We start from the raw sequence: 21,113 nt of genomic DNA, 5'->3' as shown, positions 1-21,113 counted from the left end.
ACCTGGGTGTGGCCCCCCCAAAAAAAGAAAAAACAAACAAATAAAAAGTTAGTCTTAAGCTTTTCTTTTTTTTTTTTTTTTTTTTGGTTTTTCGGGCCACACCCGTTAGATGCTCAGGGGTTACTCCTGGCTACCCGCTCAGAAATTGCCCCTGGCTTGGGGGACCATATGGGACGCCGGGGGATCGAACCGTGGTCCTTTCCTTGGCTAGTGCTTGCAAGGCAGACACCTTACCTCTAGCGCCACCTCGCCGGCCCCAGTCTTAAGCTTTTCAAAGGTGTTGACACAGTTGGTTTTGAAAAGACTATGTAGTTTATTGCTGTTTTATTGGAAAAGATGAACAATAGAGTCCAGCATTCTGGAGCTACTCGAAAACCAGAGTATGCAAAGCTGTCTTTTGATTGATCTTACGGGACACCTTCGTGCGACTTCCGATGGGGGACCCCCGACCCGCGGGGGTGTGGGAATGAAGGTCGCTAGTAATTCGTGGGTTCTCTCGAGCAGAGCCGATCTGTGAAGTAAACTTGAGACGTTAGTAAGAAGAGGGCTTAAGACAACTCATGCTGGGGCCGGGCGATGGCGCTGGAGGTAAGGTGCCTGCCTTGCCTGTGCTAGCCTTGGACGGACCGTGGTTCAATTCCCCGGCGTCCCATATGGTCCCCCAAGAAGCCAGGAGCAACTTCTGAGCGCATAGCCAGGAGTAACCCCTGAGCGTCACAGGGTGTGGCCCAAAAACCAAAAAAAAAAAAAAAAAAAAAAAAAAGACAACTCATGCTGTTCAAAAAGATTTATTGCCCGGGGAGACTAGCATTTATAGGTAAAATACGTCATGGGGAGTGCTACAAGTACGTCACTCAACTTTCCACCAATTACAGCTCGAAAGCACTTATAAGCATAAGCTGGAGGCAGGAAATAGGGAGGGGTAAAGAGGTAGACTTGAGCACATGTAAAATGTTAACCATTATCTTCAAAAAACATCTTGTTTGTACTGAAAGCACAAGTCATGTAAGATGTTACCAAACAGGATCTTATAAATTTTACTCAGCAAGCATAAATAAAACATCAGCTGTAAACACATTAGTCTTTTGCTAACACAAAGGCAAGTTGTTCTATATGGGTAACTTCCCTCTGGCTGGGTGGTTGGGCTGCTCTGAATATAACTTTAGAGTTTAGCTATTTCCTTTGTCCTCAGGGCATGAGTGCCTCTGGTTGTATTGGTAGTAGAGTCTGAAGTTTCAGAGGTTTTGGTTATGCTCAGGGTTCAAGCAGCCCCCAACACCTTCGTAGTTCTACTTTTATTTCATTGTATTTTATTTTATTTTTTAGTTTTTGGTGAACACACACACTGATGCTCAGGGATTATCCCTGGGTACGTACTTAGAAATTGCTCCTGGCTAGGAGGACCATATGGGGGATCAAACCATGGACCGTCCTAAGCTAGCACAGGCAAGGCAGATGCCTTGCCACCTGCGCCACCTCTCCCGTACTTACAGTTCCACTTTTTACTTACAGTTCCACTTTTTTTTTGAGGGGGAGTGGTCACCCCCGGAAGTGCTCAGGGGTTACTCCTGGCTCTATGCTCAGAAATTGTTCCCGGCAGGCTCAGGAGACCATATGGGACATCAGGATTCAAACCACCATCCTCTGCATGCAAACAAATGCCCTGCCTTCATGCTATCTCTCCCTCCTTGTAGTTTCACTTTTATTTTATTTATTTATTTATTTATTTATTTATTTATTTATTTATTTATTTATTTATTTAGGGGGTTTTTTGGGTCACACCCGGCAGTGCTTAGGGTTTACTCCTGGATCTATGCTCAGAAATCGCTCCTGGCAGGCTCAGGGAACTATATGGGATGTCGGGATTTGAACCACCATCCTCCTGCATGTAAGGCAAATGCACTACCTCAATGCTATCCAGCACCTGTAGTTCCGCTTTTAAAGGACACATACAAATCCAAGCTCCTAGGAAAGAGCCTGATGATATGCTGGAGGAAACTTGGAGTTGTTTTGTTGCTTCTATGACACACACGACTTGCACGCCTTCTAGCATCTGTTGGTATAATATGGTGGAGGAAGGCAGGCCTCAGTGTGCTAAACTGCTTCTTTATAATCCCCGTGTTAGCTTGTTAGCTTGTGGGAATATGGTCTTCACATAAGAGTTGGAAACAAGAGGTGAACAGGGCACCCATAACCCTGCACTCGGGATAGGACTTAGAAGATCAGCCTTGTAACATCTGAATTATGTATCTTGTGCCATTTGAATGTTGCATCCCTTTTATCTGCTTCCTGGGGTTGTACAGTAAGCTCTGACACATGGATGTGCTGGCTGTTTACCCTGAGTGGTAAAGTGGCTCGGGGTCCTTGACTTTTGGAAGCCTGTTGCCAGGTGGAAGTCTTGAACCCTTAGCTAGCTAAACATATAAAATCCCGCTTTATGACTTGCATTGCCAGGTGGTCTCTTTGTCTTATCATTGGACTGATAGCAGGAACCTAACATGGCAATCTGACAACTCATTACCATTGCCCACACACCCTCTATTTCAGTGTAGATGATACTGGTATTGATGTGTACATCTATTAGAATCCTTTTCTTCACACCACAATCTGCCATGATAAGGACCATCCAGCTCGCTTTACTCTAAGCTCACATTCCCATTTTTAGTTAGTTAAAGGCCTAAGACGCGGTTAGTGTTCAATGAATAGCTGGTGAGTTGCCAGCAATCTTGGTTTTTCTTATCGCACTTATCTTCATTGCAACTTCAATTTTTCTTCTGCATATAGCTAGAGACATATCTCAAGATGATTTTCCATATATCCCCAGATGATTTTATAAAATGGTGAAGATTTATTATTATAAGCGAAAAGGCTAAAAGAAACAGCCATCTTATACCCAAATGTTATATAAGGATACAAGTTGCTTCTTTTTATATAAGAAAAGAGCAAGGAAAATTACCAGAGGTATAATAAGATTAAATGAAATTTTGTCTTTAATATGAATTTATAATGCAATCAACATACTTGAATTCATGATCCAAATGTACTTTACTGTAACGCAACTCAAAAAATTCAATCTTGAGGGCTGAAGTGATAGCATAGCAGTAGGGCATTTGCCTTACATGCTGCTGACACAGAGAAGACCCAAGTTTGATTCTCGGATGGTCCTCCAAGCCTGCCAGGGGCTATTTCTGAGCACTGAGCCAGAGTAATCCCTGAGTGCCATGGGATGTGACCTTTCCAAACAACAACAACAACAAAATACTCTAGAGACATTATGAACCTATGTGTTGTAGGTGATAAACTACTGAATTGGGTTTAATCCCAGCACAAAATATGGTTCCCTGAGAACAGCTAGGCATAATTCCCGAGTTCCTGAAAGTCACTAGGGTTGGCCACCAAACTTAAGTCAAACAAAAGTAGAATGGACACTTGTGATGAGGCTGAGAGCATGGTGGGTACTGAAGGAAATAAGCAAGCAAATAAAATCCCAGCCCTTTAGGGCCAGAAGCATAGCACATTGGGCAGAGCATTTACCTTGCTTGTGGCCAACCAAGTTCAATCTCTGGCATCCATATAACCTCCTGAGCCTACCAGGTATAATTCCTGAGCATTGTTGGCTGCGTGTGCCACAAAAACAACAAAAATGAGTTTTCTCTTTTAGGGGTCAGAATAATAGCACAGCAAGTAGGCCATTTCCCTTGCACAAGGATGACCCCACATTGATCCCTGGCATCCCAGATGGTCTGCTAGGGCCTCCAGGAGCAATATCTGAGCATAGAGCTAGGAGTAATCCCTGAACACCACAGGGTGTGCCCAAACAACTATAATAACTGCAACGACAAAACAAACAAAAGTGGGCCCGGAGAGATAGCACAGTGGCGTTTGCCTTGCAAGCACCGATCCAGGACCAAAGGTGGTTGGTTCGAATCCTGGTGTCCCATATGGTCCCCCGTGCCTGCCAGGAGCTATTTCTGAGCAGACAGCCAGGAGTAACCCCTGAGCACCGCCGGGTGTGACCCAAAAAACAAAAACAAAAACAAAAACAAAAAAAAACAAAAAAAAAACAAAAGTATCTTCATATAGTGTGGAAGCCGTTTGCCTTTTAAATAGCTGATCCAAGTCCCATCCCTACCTCCCATGAAGGTTCTATGAGCCCATCTTGGAGTTATTTTAGAGCAATGAAGCAAGAATAAGTCTAAGCACTTCCTATGTGGCCCTAGAAACAGTAATGCATGAGCGCAAAATATCACACCCAGCAGAAAATGAGTGTCCAGTGAATCCTGAGCCCTCGGTTTTAATTTGTGAGTGGGGCTGGGGAATAGGCTGGTTGGTGTTCAGTGGAGTTTGTGATTCCATTTTGGTTTGGCTCTTAAACCCAACAGGAGGTACTCAGGGCTTACTCAGGCTCATCACAGAGGAATTGTTTTTGGCAATGCCCAGGGACCTATGAGATGCAGAGGATCAAAACCTGGCTACTTACTTGCAAGGCAAATGCCCTCCCCACATTCTATTGTGGGACCGTTGGATTATACAGTCTGTCTGGGGCGGTCACACCCACAGGTGATCAAGGATATTCCTGACTTTGCACTCAGAAATCACTCCTGGCAGACTCAGGGAACCCTATGGATGCCAGTGATAGAACAGAATCAGCCACATACCATCCAATGTGCTCCCCGCTGCAATACTTGATATCCCAGAGTCTGCTGAACATTGCCAGGAGTCATTCCTGACCACAGAGTCAGGAGTGACCTCTGAGGCCCCTGGTTAAGCTGTCTCAATCAAAATAAACAAGTAAATGAAAAAAACGAACAACAAAAAAAATCAAGAACTCTAGCGCACGTGTCATGTGATCAGCCCCCCTCTCTCCATCTCTCCATGACCTGGAGACCCGCAGCGGTTTGAATCACCTCATCTAAGTCAGAAATTGGCCTTCCAGGCCAGTGAATGACTGGTGCTGAGCTGGATCCTGGCCCTTTAAGACCCGGCCGGAAGTCGCCGTGACGTCACGCAGCGCGCGGCTTTTCATTCTCTGTCCTTTTCCTCCAGCGGTTCGTTCCGCACCCCACGGGAACTCCTGGCGGAAGCGTGAGTGGGGTTCTCGCTGGCGCGGGGGTGGGGTCTGGAGGGACGATTTTCTTTTGGCCAACGAGGGGCCCCTCTAAGCGCCCCGACACCCAGAGTCGCCTTCAGGTCCGCGCGGGGCTCCCCAGGGGTGTTTTGGGGTGGCGGCCTCCTCCGGGGACGAAAGGATCGGGTCGCGCGGACCTTCTGATGTCGCTGCGTTGGTTTGCGTCGAATTCAGCGGGATCGTCGTTGCACACAAGTGACTTAGCAAGAGGCGAGTCGGGGCGGCGATAGCAGAGCGGGAGGGCGATTCCCTTGCAGGTGGCCACCCCGGGACGGACCCCGGTTCGATACCGTCACCCCATATGTTCCCCGAGCCTGCCAGGAGCGACTTCTGAGCGCAAAGCCAGGAGGAACCCGGAGCGTCGCCGGAATAACAACCCCCCAACCCCCCCCCCCCAAAGAAATAAGAAAGAGGCGACTCCGGGCGCCCAGGGCAGCGCGAGGGCTCTTGCCTTGCACTAGCAGACCAGGGTTCGGTGCTGGGATGGGGAGTGTGTCAAGGGGAAGCACGGGATTGAAAGGGAACCCAGATTTGAGCAAATGCATGCTGGAAGATTTAGAAAGGAGAAAGAAAAGAGCCGACCACATGAGCACCACGGGATGCACTTTAAAAAAGGGGGAGGGGGGAACCAAGACATAGCACAGCAGGAGGGTTTTTGCCTTACTGGCAGCCAGTCCAGACCAGAAGGTGGTTTGAATCCCGGCATCCCTTATGGTCCCCAGAGTCTGCCAGGAGGATTTCAGAGCACAAAGCCAGAAGTAACCCCTGAGCTCTGTGGGGTGTGGCACACAAATAAAAAAAACATTAAGACAGGAGAGTGTGTGCACCCTGCCCTAAAGAGTTCTTCCAAAGGTAGAGTTGTGCCACCATACATACCACAGTGAATGATTGAAAGGTCTGAGCAGAGATCCTGCCACCATCACCCCAAGTAGAAATTTTCTTTTGTTTAAAGTTGGTTTTTCTAGGGTTTCTCCCATCCTGCCCCTTCAGTCTTTGTTTGTTTGTTTGTTTTGTTTTTCAGCCACACCCAGTGACTCTTAGTTGTTACTCCTGGCTATGCACTCACTGGGGACTGAACCAGTCAGTCCTAGACTAGTGCACATGCAAGGCAGACACCTAACCACTTGCACCACCTCTCTGGCCCCAGAGGGCTGCACCCCTGGGTCTTTCATTTGCATTTAGATTGAGACCTGTTGTTAGGGTGGTTGGTTGCCATGGGCAGTGGTAGTTGATGGTCTTTGACATTCTTCTCCTGGACTTTGTTGGAGCCTCTGGGAGAGGAGGATCTTTTCACCTCTCTAACAGCCTTGGCCTAGGTAAAGGTCTGGTCAGCATTCCAATCTCTGACTTTTAGAGCATTTTAAAATGTTATTGCCCTGGGGCTTCCTTCCCTGCCTTTCTGCATCACCCTTGATCACCTACTTAAGGAGTGTGGGGAGGCCTTCTTTGCTCTTCAATCCATTTCATTCCTATGAAAATAGTTTCTGGAGGCCAGAGAGAGAGCATGCAGGTAGGGTGTTTGGCTTGCATGCAAAAGGACAGTGGTTCTAATCCAGGTATCCCACATGGTCCCCTAAGCCTGCCAGGAGTGATTTTTGAGTGTAGAGCCGGGAGTAACTCCTGAGTGCTGCCAGGTGTGACCCAAAACCAAAACCAAAACAAACAAACAAAAAAAAAATGAAGAAGAAATTGTTTCTGAATGGTTTGATTAACATCCAGCTGGGAGAATGTTTGCCTTGCACACCCTGACATTGTTTAAAGTGTAGAGAATCCTTCCATGTGCAGGGAATGTGGGAAGACCTTTCTTTATTTCTGAATGTTTTCTCTGCATAAGAATATAAGTCCGTGGGGCCGGAGAGATAGCATGGAGGTAAGGCGTTTGCCTCTCATGCAGGAGGTCATCGGTTCGAATCCCGGCGTCCCATATATGGTCCTCCCGTGCCTGCCAGGAGCAATTTCTGAGCCTGGAGCCAGGAATAACCCCTGAGCACTGCCGGGTGTGACCCAAAAACCACAAAAAAAAAAAAAAAAAAAAAAGAATATAAGTCCGGCCGGGCGGTGGCGCTGGAGGTAAGGTGCCTGCCTTGCCTGCGCTAGCCTAGGACGGACCGCGGTTCGATCCCCCGGTGTCCCATATGGTCCCCCAAGAAGCCAGGAGCAACTTCTGAGCGCATAGCCAGGAGTAACCCCTGAGCGTCACAGGGTGTGGCCCAAAAAACAACAAAAAAAACAAACAAACAAACAAACAAAAAAGAATATAAGTCCTGGTTCTGGAGCAATAGCCCAAGGATCAGCCCCCTCTGAGATCTGTGCCAGAGCAACTTCCAGACTGAGTGAGGGCACAGTACTGCTGGTATGCTGCAGGGGGCCTGGTGTGCAGAGGTCAAGCCCCAAATTCAGCCCCTGCTTATGTTCGCAAGGGTGTGTGGAGCCCTGAGAGATGCTGGGCTCTTGGCTGCCATTTCCTCCCTTAGATCAAGGCCAAAACTTAGTGTCCGCCTCACAGCTTGGATTCCAATCTGCTTCTCCCCAGGAGGGGAAGGAGCCTCTGACCTCATCTCCCATGTCGATCTAAGCTGGTGACCGGACTATGGGCCCATCAGGGTGTTTCTGGCCCCAGTGCAGGCACTTCTGGTCAAGGATGGGCTTGCACATGTCTCTAGTATTCACCACTGTGACTTTCTTCCAGGGTTTTCTGCAAAGGGCCTTGTTGCTTCTCTTTGTGAATAATCCAGATTGGAGAAGATGGGGCCATACCGTCTGCACCCTGATGCCCAGGTAAGGGTAAGTGTGGTGCAGAGAGGGTAAAGATGGGGATAGGAGTGCACAGCCCATCCCCCGTCAGGGTGTGGCTCCTGGCAGGGTCTGAACTCTGTTCTCTGAGACCACTTTTGTCCTAGTATTTTGTCTGAGTTTTTTTGACCATACACAGTGGTACTTAGAAATCTTTCCCTGACTGTGCTCCCTGGTCACCCCTTGCAGGTCTCAGACCCAATGGAGTTCTGGTCTCCAAGGTTGAGCTCTGATAATATTGACCCTGATGTTGGTGAAGAATGAGACCTTGATACTAGGATTTCTTCCAGGAAACATCATTCTTGCCTCAGTTGTGGAAAAAGCTCTTTTGTAGCTTTTTAGTTTCTGCCAGAAATTCTCCTGGCTCTGCACATAGGTGTCCCTTCTGCTGTGCTTAAGGGACCTAAAGGTATGTCAGACCCTTTCTGGGGCAGCCAAAAGCAGTCAAGTGTCCTCCAGGCTGTTAGGTACGAACAGCACAAAGTTCTTTTGTATTTTGCAATTGCTTCCAGATGCCAGGCCAATGCTCATTCTTCTCTCTTCTTCTCTTCAGTCAGGACCCTTCTTGTGGGCTTGATACATTCCCCCAGGGTCACTAACTCACAAAACTGGGTCTTCACCATTTTCTGACAACTGGAAAGAACGTTGGGTCCTTTCTGCACCTGAATTTTCCTGTGGGTTTTCTTTGGTTTTAGTTTATTTCTCTGTGCTGTACTATCTGAGATTGTTTTGTTCTGTATTAAATTTTGTGCCATATTAGCAAGACTCAGGGCTTATCTTTTCTTTTTTAGGGGGGGTCACACCAGCACTGGTCAGGGGTTACTCTTGGCTCTTAGCTCAAAAATCGCTTCTGGCAGATATGGGTGACCATATGGGATTCCAGGATTTGAACCAACTTCTGTCTTGGGTTGCGTGTATGCAAGGCAAATGCTCTACCTTGGTGTTATCTTTCTGGCCCCTCAGGGTTTACTCTTTTATTTTTTGTTTTTTGTTTTTTGTTTTTTTTTGGTTTTATTTTTTTTTTGGTTTTTGGGTGACACCGGGCAGTGTCAGGGATTACTCCTGGCTCCGAGGGGACCATATGGGATGCCGCCTGACCTTCTGCATGAAAGGCAAAGGCCTTAGCTCCATGCTATCTCTCTGGCCCCCAGGGCTTATTCTTGGCTCTGCATAAAGGATTTGCTCCTAGCAACTTCAAGCAACTTTTTTGTGTGCCTGGGATTGATCTTGGCTTTGCCCTGTGTGCTCTCACTGGCACTCTTCCTGTGGCCCCACCAAGATCAGTTTATTTATTTATCTTTTTTTTTTGCCATACCTAGCAGTGCTCAGAGGTTACTTCTTACTCTGCACTCAGAAAGGCTTGGGGGACTCTATGTCATGCTGGGGATGGAACCAGGGTCCATTTCTGATCCATAGCATGCAAGGCAAACATTCTACAGTTGTGCCATCTCTCTGCTCCCACTATGGTTCTTTTTTTTTGGTTTTTGTTTGTTTGTTTTTGGGCCACACCTGGCAGTGCTCAGGAGTTATTCCTGGCTGTCTGCTCAGAAATAGCTCCTGGCAGGCATGGGGGACCATATGGGACACCGGGATTCGAACCAACCATCTTTGGTCCTGGATCGGCTGCTTGCAAGGCAAACACCACTGTGCTATCTCTCCGGGCCCAACTATGGTTCTTTAGTCTTTCATTTCATTAGATGAATGCCTCTTGCTTCCTCCCTGAAGCCACATTTCTCAAAAAAAAAAAAAAAGAGTTGCACTTTCAGTCTCCTTCTTTATAGTCCCAGGACTTTGTTCCTTTGAGTGGCAACATGAGCAAATGATGTTACTAGAAAGCATAGTGATTGGAAGTTGTATCTTTTTTACCTGCTCAAGGAGAAATTTGCTTGGAGATACAATGTGAATGCTGATTCAGACAAACAGATGTTTGACTCACTCACTGGACCTTACATTTTCCTTCTTTCTCCCCCTAGTACCAAATGTAGAGATAGATTGAGGTTGAGACTGGGCTCCTGTGTGTTAGCAAATTCGTGTCACACTGAGAGTGCTTTTTAGTTCCTGGCTCTATGCTTAGGAGTACGCCTGGCAGTGCTCAGTGGACCTATGGTAATGGGCATTGGCTCAGGTATGTTTGTGTGTATGCCACTATATTCCAAGTACCTTGTCGAACAGTGTTCGTTTGTTAAGGTGGCTGATCTAGTATGATTTCTGAAGCCTATCCCCCAGAGGTGCTCAGGGAGAGATGGATTTTGAGACTGGTTTCTCCTGAGTCATTTTATCTTTATAATTTGTCAAGACAGTCACTTTAGGTCCTGGAGTCCCATCCTCACCTCTAGTGCCTGGGATGAACCTTGGCCCTGACTTCTTGTGTATGTTTTGGTTCAGGATGTGGTGACCTTCTACGATGTAGCTGTGAGCTTCTCCCAGGAGGAGTGGCCGTACCTGGACACCTCTCAGAGGAAGCTCTACAGAGATGTGATGCTGGAGATCTACCAGCACCTGCAGGCCATAGGTGAGAGTCTCCCTAGGGCTACCAAATGGGACACTCCTATGGGGAGACCTCATATTTCCTAGGAATTTGTATTCAACAAAAAATGCATTGGGATTTGGAGATATGCATTGTTCTAACTCCCCAGCCCTTAACTTTTTTTCTTAGAAGAATACTAATTTATAGTTTTGGTTTTTTGCTTGTTTGTTTCTTTGTTTCATTGGAGGGGTCAGTCCTGATTTTGCTCAGAAACAGCTCCTGGCAGATTCAGGGGACTATATAGTTGCCAGGAACTGAACCGAGGTCTGTTTTGTGTTGGCCACATGCAAGGCAAACACCCTACTGCTGTGCTCTCTCTCAGGCCCCAAATTTATAATTTTCAATGTCATTTCACAATCTTGAGATAATTACATTGTGTTGGGTGTTTCTTGGTCGGTGTGAACCAGGTTTGAATCAGGTTGGATCCTGGCTCCACAACGATCTTCTAAGCTTCCAGAGATCATCACTCAGCATAGAGCTAGAAATCAGCCCTGATCAGAGTGAGGTGCAACTCAAAACACTCCCAAATACAATTCATTTCGTTTTTATACATTAGGGGCATATATGTTCCACACATGGGAGTGCTCAGAGCTTATTCCAACAATAGAGCTTAGAGAGTAAGCCCGGTATTGATCTGGGAACTCTTGGGGTTCTTCTGATCCAGCGTGGATAAGTCTTGGGCAAGGTGAGGTCTTCCATTGTAGTAGTGTCCCAACCCAGGCAATATGTGAGCACTTGTGATTTAAGTTTTGCTGAAGATTTTTTTTTTTTTGTTTTGCTCACACCATACTGTGCAAAGGGATTACTCCTGACTCTGTCCTCAGAAGTCGTTCCTGCAGACTTGGGTGACCATACGGGATGCCGGGATTTGAACTACCATCCATCATGTGTTGGCTGTGTGCAAGGCAAATGTTTTATGCCATGCTGTCACTCAGCCCCAGCTGAAGATTTTTGGTTGTTTCTTTTGTTTGTTTTTGTTTTGGGGCCACACCAGGTGTGCTCAGGAGTTAATCCTGGCTCTTCGTTCATGTTTCTCCTGAAAGGCATTGGGGAGCATATGGGTTGCTGAGATTTGAACCAGGGTCTGTTCAAATCAGCTACATGCAAGGCAAACGACCTACCGCTGTGCTATCTGTCCAGCCCCCCTGCTGAAGATTTTGTTTTGTTTTGCTTTGGGGGCCACACCCGCTGACGCTCTGGGGTTACTCCTGGCTATGAGCTCAGAAATTGTTCCTGACTTGGGGGACCATATGGGACACCGGGGCATCAAACCATGGTCCATCCTAGGCATGCGCTGCAAGGCAGAAGCCTTACCTGTAGCACCACCGCTGCAGTCCCTTCTGAAGATTTTTTTAAGGATCACAAGGCACCACTGTCTACCAATCTTTTTTTTTTTTTTGGTTTTTGGGCCACACCCGGCGTTGCTCAGGGGTTACTCCTGGTTGTCTGCTCAGAAATCGCTCCTGGCAGGCACCGGGGACCATATGGGACACCGGGATTCGATCCAACCCTTGGTCCTGGATCCCTTGCTTGCACCGCTGTGCTATCTCTCTAGGCCCCAACTGCCTACCAGTCTTATTGGGGGATTGTGCAGTATGAGGGATCATACCTGACGCTCCTGCCTGCAAAGCATGGTTCCCAATCCATTTTGCTATGTTCTGGGTCACAGTGTGACTTAGGTTTGTCTTTTTGGGGGGCAACCCCCAGTAGAACTGGGGTGACATCTGACTCTGCACTCAAAAATCAACCATGGTAGGGCTTCCTGCTGTTGGATAAAAGTCAGGTGTGCATAGTTTCTTTTTTTTTATTTTGGTTTTGGTTTTGGTTTTGGTTTTTTTGGGGTCACACCCACAGCTCTCAGAAGCTACTCCTGGCTGTATGCTCAGAAGTCGCCCATGTCAGGCTGGGGAACCAAATGGGATTCGAACCACTGTCCTTCTGCATGCAAGGCAAATGCCTTAGAAGGAAAGTGCCCTCTCCACTCTACTCTTACTCCAGCCCCTTCCTTTTTTTCCTTTGTTTGCTGTTGAGCCACACCTAATGGCGCTCAAAGATTAGTCTGTCTTTGTGCTCAGATATTACTTGTGATATCCTCAGGGAACAATCTGGGAACCCAGGGATGGAACCAGGTCCACTGTGTACTAGGCAAATTCCCTTCTCTCTGTGCTGTTCTTCTATTCCCAAAGATTCTTTTTGGGGGTTGCATATAACCTGTGGTTTTCAGGGGTTACTTATGACTCTTTGCTCAGGAATTATTCCTGGGAAGCTTGGGTGACCATATCAAATGCCAGGGATGCCATGGATCAAATTTTTTTTTATTTTTTATTTTCCGACTCCGACCAGCCGCACCAGGGATCAAACTTTTGTCGGCCTTATGTAAGGCAGACACACTACCCATTGTACTATTGTTTCGAATCTTAAATCTGATCTCATCTATTCAATAATCAGTAAGCATATTGAGAGCAGAGATTCTCTTCTTTATCTGTTTTTGTCTTTGTTATTACAGTCCCCAATTCATGGTGCTGCTGTCCCCTTCCCTTTCTCTAATCCAAAAATTGTCCCTCTTGGAAAAGGACATTGGGATGTGAAGCCTGTGCTGATCTCCTGGTTGGAAGGCGCAGCTTGCGGAAGGCTACAGAGAGGCATGTTTGCAGGTGAATGTTGGAAGTGCTTCAGACCTCGGGGTGGCTGTGGAGCATCTTGGGCACATGTGAAATGTGGGTGCTTAGCAATATATGTTGAACTCCTGAATCATTTTTGTTGGGCCTGTACCACTCCCCTTCTCTACCCTTCGTGCTGACTCCCAGAATGATCTGGAGCTCTTGCTGTCGTAGCTTTATTCTATCTGGTTCCCATCTGTGGGCCTTTAGGACAGATCCTTAGATTCTGAGCCTCATCCACCGTCTCTGCCCTCAGACTGCTTGCATAGCCCCATGTGTGGGTGTCCTTCCCAGGGGAAGCTGTCTCCACAGTTATCTTTGCCATTAGATCATTCCTAGCATTTTTGAGTTTGCCCCAGGAATGTGTTTTACTCTCAGGTTTTTGAGGCTGTCTTGGTGCTGGTGTTCGAAGTCACTCCTGGTGAATCCTGGTGCGTTCAGGGGACTATATGTGATGCCAGTAATAGAACCGGATCCACTGTTCATAAAGTACACACACTCCCTTCCCACTATAGATTTTGTCGGATTCTTGAAAAGAATAAGAATTATTTTGGAGGCCAGAGAGATAGCATGGAGGTAGAGCGTTTGCCTTTTATGCAGAAGGACAGTGGTTCAAATTCCGGCATCCCATATGGTCCCCTGAACCTGCCAGGAGCAATTTCTGAGCTTAGAGCCAGGAAGAACCCCTGAGTGCTGCTGTGCGACCCAAAAAAACAAAAACAAAAACAAAAGAATTATTTTGGTATTTTTCTCCTCCGTGAGTAACCTTGTGATTTTCTTGCCTCTACACTAAGAAATTAGTCCTGGCACTGTTTTTGGGGAGTATATGAGATGCCTGGAATTCAACTTAGGTCAGCCAAATGAAAGGGCTGTGCCTCCCTCCCTCCTTCCTTCCTTCTCTCTCTGTCTCTCTCTCTGTCTCTTTCTCTCTCACTAATGTTGACATATGTTCCCAAGAGAACTCTAATATGGGTTTTCCCACTACTCTTTGAGACACTCCTATCTTTTTTTTTTTTTTTTGGTTTTAGGGTCACACCCAGTGGCACTTGGATTTCTCCTGGCTCTGTGCTCAGAAATCGCTCCTGACAGACATAGGGGACCATATGGGATGCTGGGATTCAAACCACCCTTGTCCTGGGTCAGCTGCTTGCTAGGCAAACACCCTAAGGCTGTGCTATCTCTCCTGCCCTCCTATCCTTTTTATAAACTGATTTACTACCTAAAAACTACATATGGTCACTATCTTGACTATTCAATAAGATTTCACTCAATTAATTTTTTTGTTTTGTTTTGTTTGTTTGGCACAGGCAGTGACTCTCAGGGGTTACTCTTGGCGATGAGCCCAGAAATCGCTCCAGGCTTGGGGGACCATATGGCTGGCACACAAGGCTATTGAACCGCTGTCCATTCTAGGTTAGCGTTTTCAAGGCAGATGCCTACCACTTGCACCATCGCTCTAGCCCTCATTCTCTTAAATTTTTTATTTTTATTTTGGGTCACACACAAGGGCACTTGGTTCCTCCTTGAACAGTACACAGAAAATACTTCAGTTATGCTCGGGTACAGTTTTGTATGCTGGGGATCAGACCAGCATCAGCTTTGTCAAGACAAACACTCAACCCATGATTCCATCACTATGGCCCATCATTCAACTTAAGGTTTTTTATTTTTGGCTTTTTGGGTTCCTACTCCTGGGACTATGCTCAGAAATAGCTCCTGGCAGGCACGGGAGACCATTTGGGGTGCCGGGATTCAAACCACAGTAGGTCCAAGATTGTTTTTGTTGTTACTATTGTTTTTTGGGTCACACCAGCAGTGATCAGGGGTTACTCCTGGCTCTACCCTCAGAAATTGCTCCTGGCAGGCTTGTGAGGCCATCTGCAAGGCTGAGATTTGATCTATCTATCTTCTGCCTGCAAGGCAAATAACCTATCTCCCTATCTCTCAGGCCTATGTCCTAGATTTTGCCTGCAAGGCAAATGCCCTAAGGCCCCCCCAGCCCCACTTTTTTTGTTTTGTTTTGCACTACAGCTGATCACACTCAGAAGATACTCTTAACTCGGTGCTCAGGAATTACTTCTGGGGGCCGGAGAGATAGGCATTTGCCTTACATGCAGATGATTGGTGGTTCGAATCCTGGCATCCCATATGGTCCCCCATGCCTGCCAAGGGCGATTTCTAAGGGTTGAGCCAGGAGTAACCCCTGAGCGCTGCCAGGTGTGACTCAAAAACCAAAAAGTAAAAAAAGAAAAGAAGGGCCCGAAGAGATAGCACAGCGAGATAGCACAGTGGTGTTTGCCTTGCAAGCAGCTGATCCAGGACCAAAGGTGGTTGGTTCGAATCCCGGTGTCCCATATGGTCCCCCGTGCCTGCCAGGAGCTATTTCTGAGCAGACAGCCAGGAGTAACCCCTGAACACTGCTGGGTGTGGCCCAAAAACAAAAAAAAAAAAAAAAGAAAAGAAAAGAAATTACTCTGGCAAGCTAGAGAGACTATATGGGATGCCAGGAATCCAACTTGTCAGTGGAATGCAAGGCATTCTCCTCCCTGTTGTGGTATTGCTCTGACTCCAGATTCTTACATTGCATATTTGGTTTCATTTTAGAATGCAGACCACCAGTTCAGGATTTGGCCTTTCAGCAATTTACTTCTGGGATGGGATCTCCAAAGAGGGGTGAAGTGGTAAGATTTGCATGTTTCAAATCAATACTTTTATGTGGTGTGGGATTTCTCTGTGCTGAAGTCACATGTAGTTCTTAAAGAAGCCCGTTACCCCATCTATAGTTTTTGCACTTCTGGGAGAATCCTGAGCTCATCATTGGGAGAGGTTGCTGTTACTTTTACCTGAGTTCAAAATTCAATGCAATAAGTTCTCTCTCTCTCTCTCTCTCTCTCTCTCTCTCTCTCTCTCTCTCTCTCTTTCTCTATCTCTCTCTTTCTCTATCTCGTTTTTTTGTTTTGGGGCTTCACACAGTGACACTTAGGGGTTAATCCTGGCTGTGTGCTCAGAAATCGCACCTGACTAAGGGGACCAAACGGGGGATCGAACCCACCGTCCATCCTGTGTCAGCGTGTGCAAGGCAAATGCCCTACCACTGTGCCACTGCTCCAGCTCCAAGTTTTCATTATTTGTTTATGGCCACACCAGGTAGTGTTCAGGGTTACTTCTGGATCTGCTCAGCAATCACTCCTGGCATGCTCAGAGGACCATATTGGATTCCGGGGATTGAACGTGGGTCACCCATGTCAAGGCAAACCCCCTATCACTGACTGTGCTATCACTCTATTTCCTCAATGTTTCCCCTTTTTTTGGAGGGGGCACAACTGTTTGATTCTCAGGGGTTACTCCTGGCTAAGTGCTCAGAAATTGCCCCTGGCTTGGGGGGACCATATGGGACACCTGGGGATCGAGCCGCGGTCCTTCCTTGGCTAGCACTTGCAAGGCAGACACCTTACCTCTAGCGCCACCTCACGGCCCCCCTCAATAAGTTTTCTAACCTAAAGTTATTAATCATATTTTCCCCACCAAGGAAATGCTGTTATTTATGGTGAAAAGGGGTTAGGGAGTGAAGACATATCTTACTTTTGATATGATACAATGTTAGAGCAAGTGTGTGTTTTTTTTTTATTAGTTTTGTTTAGGTTTTGGGAGACACTCTGATGTTCCTAGCTCTGTACTCAGAATCACTTCTGGCTGGCTCAAGGATTATATGAGATGTAAGGGATCGAACCAAGGTCACCCATGTGCAAGGCAAGCACCCTACTCTCTGTGCTATTAGGCAGGCCTAGATCGAGTGTTTAAACTACTCATTTGTTGGCTGGATTCATATTGCAGTGAAAAGTCTGTTTTTTTCTGTGGTGATGGAAACCTGAATTTTGTCCCCAAGCCCCCTTAAGTTTGATCGGGGGCACACAGCCAGAGTAAACATGAGCATTTCCTTTTGGGGTTCCTAATAGTATATATAGAAACTAAAAAAGTAAAGAGAACTTTTAGATGTTTGGGAAGAATCTGCCTATAGTGGGGCTTCTATGTTTCGGAAAACACTTACATGCCTGTTTACTCAATGAAATAGAGACATTCTCACATACAGGACTTCCACACCTGCAAAATTTGCTAATCCTAACAGTCAAAATAATAATGGGAGTGATCAGTAGCATAGAGGGTAAGGCATTTTCCTTTCAAAGGGCCCACCAGGGTTCAGTCCCTGGTATCCCATGTGATCTTCCCAGTACTGTTAGTAATGACTCCTCAAAGTCTAAAGTAATTCCTGAGTTTTACTCAGTTTCCCCCAAAACACAAACACACACACGCACACACACAAAAGAAAAGAATAAAGGGCATAGTAAATACATCTGATAGTGTGCCTGCCTTGCACGCAGCGACCCAGGGTTGAATATTCTATATGTTCCCTAAGCACTGTGAACATTAAAGTCTGAATGCAGAGCAAGGAGTAGACTGTGAGCATAGATGTGTGTGACCCAAAGAAAGAAAACATTACATACGTAAGAAAAAAAGCTTGGATGAGGGGTTGACAACCTCATGGACTTAGCCCCTCTAAAGTACAGTATTTATTTATTTGATTTTCGGCACACACCCGCTGACACTCAGGGTTTACTCCTGACTTTGTGCTCAGAAATCTGTCCTGACTCATGAGACCATATGGGATGCCAGGGATTGAACCTAGTTAGGTCTGTTCTGGGTTCCTTGCATGCAAGGCAAATACCCTCCTGTTGTGCTATTGCTCTGGCTCCATTTTATTGTTAGGTCCAATTTACACAGGGAAAAAATTTAAAAATAGAAAAGAGATGTGTTAGCTACCCTTTTCCCTAACACTGGTCTGTGGTATATACTGCACAAGTGTCTCGGAGAAGGGGCAAGATGCCAGAGTGACCACAGAAGCCCCACTGGGAGAGCCTTCTTGTGTACCCAATAATTAGTGGTTTAGGGTCCAAAAATTATCTCCCTGCCCCTTTTCTCAGACTGTAATCTAATTAGTCAACTTTCTTTACTCGGTGTCTACCTGTTTCACAGATGTCCACACCTGTGGACAATTGAGTTTTTGTGCTTGAAATCACAGTTGAGGGCCTGTTTTGAAAGAAGGAGACTAGAAATGAAGAGGTAGTAATTGGACTAACTTGTGCTTTTCCACAGGGAAGAAGCAAACCCTGGTGGGACTGGGGTATTCCTGTGTTGTGGAACACAGTCAGAAGGACACTATCCTCCCTGCACCCTGATGGAAATGAGGACTCATGGGGCTTCTGTTCCGGAGGAGGCCAGAATGAAGTGAGCATTCTTGCTGAGAATCCTCAGTCCGCTGGGCACAGCAACCCTAAGTCTAATCTGTCCAGTTCCTGTACAGAGATCACCACACTGGGGCCACCCTGCCCTGAGCAAACAGTGTTTGCTAGAATTTCCTCACAGCAAAAGTCTAACAAGCTCATTTCCTGCGGAGTGGAGGCCCCAGAGTGTAAGCATTGTGGAGGGGCCTTCCCATGTGCTTGGCATTGTAATTTACCATCAGACACCCTCAGTGCACAGAATCTCTCTGAAGGTGAGCAAGATAGACATGCTCTTTGTCAACCATCACACCCAAGTGACCCTAAGGAGGTCTGTATGCAAAAGAAATGTCAGACACTTTTAGCAGGTGGCAAGGCCACTTGTACCTCAGTCCTTACTACACCCATGAAAATTCAAATTGGAAAAAAGCCTTATACATGTCAGGAGTGTGGGAAGGTCTTTACTCATTCCTCATCCCTTTCTAGGCACAGGATTGTTCATATAGAGAAACCTTGTATATGTGAGTATTGTGGGAAGGCCTTCAGTCAAAGCAGACACCTTTCTAGGCACATGTATACTCATACAGGAGAGAAACATAAATGTCAAAAGTGTGAGAAGGCCTTCTTTTTATCCTCACAACTTAGTATACACATGAGTATTCATACTGGAGAGAAGCCTTATTCATGTCAGGTGTGTGGGAAGGCCTTTGGTCTATACTCTAGCCTTTATTCACACAAAAAAATTCATTCAGGAGAGAAACCTTATACATGTCAGGAGTGTGGGAAAGCGTTCGCTCGATCCTCAAGCCTTTTATCACATAGGATAATTCATACAGGAGAGAAACCTTATATCTGTCAGGAGTGCGGAAAAGCCTTCGCTCGATCTTCAAACCTTTTAAGACACAAGAAAATTCATACAGGAGAGAAACCTTATACATATCAGGAGTGTGGGAAAGCCTTCGCTCAATCCTCAAGACTTTTGTCACACAGGATAATTCATACAGGAGAGAAACCTTATACGTGTCAGGAGTGCGGAAAAGTCTTTGCTCAATCCTCAAAGCTTTTAAGACACAAGAAAATTCATACAGGAGAGAAACCTTATAAGTGTCAGGAGTGCGGGAAAGCCTTCGCTCAATCTTCATGCCTTTTATCACACAAGAAAATTCATACAGGAGAGAAACCTTATAAGTGTCAGGAGTGTGGTAAAGCTTTCACTCGATCCTCAAGACTTTTATCACACAAAGTAATTCATACAGGAGAGAAACCTTATACGTGTCAGGAGTGCGGGAAAGCCTTCGCTCAACCTGCAAACCTTTTCACACACAAGAAAATTCATTTAGGAGAAAAATCTTACACATGTCAGGACTGTGGGAAGGCTTTTTATTATTTTTCAAGCCTTTATAAGCATAAGAAAATTCATTCTAGGGAGGCACACAGTGTGTAATGAGTATGGAAGGCTCTGACTCCTTTTGAAGCCACTTTATTAGTGTGTATATCAGTAGTGTCTGCATGATCATACAGTATGTTGGCATTGTTTTTATTTTTTTTTTTTTTTTGGTTTTTGGTTTTTGGACCACACCCGGAGGCTCTCGGGTTACTCCTAGCTGTCTGCTCAGAAATAGCTCCTGGCAGGCACAGGGGACCATATGGGACACCAGGATTCGATCCAACCATCTTTGGTCCTGGATTGGCTGCTTGCAAGGCAAACGCCGCTGTGCTATCTCTCCGGGCCCTTGGCATTGTTCTTACAACTGGTGTGGGATCAATCACTTGCATCTTGTTTTGGTTTTTTGGTTTTTGGGTCACACCCGGCAGTGCTCAGGGGTCACTCCTGGCTGTCTGCTCAGAAATAGCTCCTGGCAGGCACGGGGGACCATATGGGACACCGGGATTCGAACCAACCACCTTTGGTTCTGGATCGGCTGCTTGCAAGGCAAACGCCGCTGTGCTATCTCTCCGGGCCCAATCACTTGCATCTTGTACGGTCACTTTAGCATGGCAGTTGTGAAACTGAGTGCACATTCAGGAATCGTCTTTGAGAACCACAATGTGTGATCCCACCTAAAAAAAATATTTTAAACAAGAGATAATTCTGACATATGGGATGTGAGAAGGCATTGATTATTTTCGAATGTGCATATTTGGGGGCAGAGTAATAACAATGCACCAGTGCTGTCAGGTGTGTCTCCAGACCGAAATAAATGGATATTATGAATAAAACTTTATTTGTGTTTGGTTTTTTGTTTCTTGTGCCATGCCAACAACACTTGGGTTACTCCTAGAGACCATATGGGATGCTCAGGAAGAAATCACAGTAAGCCATGTACAGTGCAAACACATACAGGCTGTGCTATGTGTTTCACAAGCATGGAAAGTTTCACTCAGTCCTCAACCCGTTTCCAGCACAGGGATATTCATACAGGACAGATGTCTTATGTCGGGAGTGTTGGAACACATAGGTCAATATAATCATTCTGCATTAAACTTTCTGTGGGAAGGTCTTCAGTTCCCCCTGGAAACTGCTAGATATCACAATTCTGAAAATTTGGAAGGGATGAAGGAAGATCTTCAAATGATCCTCAGCCATTATATGAAGTAAATTTATATTAGACAGACCTATACATATAGAAAGTTCCATTCTCAAGCTTGATTACATAAATACTGATGGGGCAAGAGGTAGATTTAGTTGGACTTTGATGTGCAGCATTGCATACAGTCCTATATGCACC

General features: G+C 46.1%; 2 protein-coding genes across 2 annotated transcripts in view; one reads left to right on the top strand and one right to left on the bottom strand.

Moving 5' to 3' along the window:
• LOC126027241 (zinc finger protein 93-like) overlaps window positions 1-19,845 on the top strand; it is a 594,792-nt gene extending 574,947 nt beyond the window's left edge. The window contains exon 5 of the mRNA XM_049786237.1: window positions 19,482-19,845. Coding sequence (XP_049642194.1) covers window positions 19,482-19,828 — 347 coding nt within the window. The 3' untranslated portion in view covers window positions 19,829-19,845. The remainder of the gene's footprint in view (window positions 1-19,481) is intronic.
• ZNF91 (zinc finger protein 91) overlaps window positions 1-21,113 on the bottom strand; it is a 693,978-nt gene that overhangs the window by 544,787 nt on the left and 128,078 nt on the right. The gene's annotated exons all lie outside the window — the stretch shown is intronic.

This window comes from Suncus etruscus, chromosome 14 (assembly GCF_024139225.1).
Source record: "Suncus etruscus isolate mSunEtr1 chromosome 14, mSunEtr1.pri.cur, whole genome shotgun sequence".
NCBI classification, from domain to species: domain Eukaryota; kingdom Metazoa; phylum Chordata; class Mammalia; order Eulipotyphla; family Soricidae; genus Suncus; species Suncus etruscus.
This window is presented reverse-complemented; position numbering and strand designations above follow the sequence as displayed.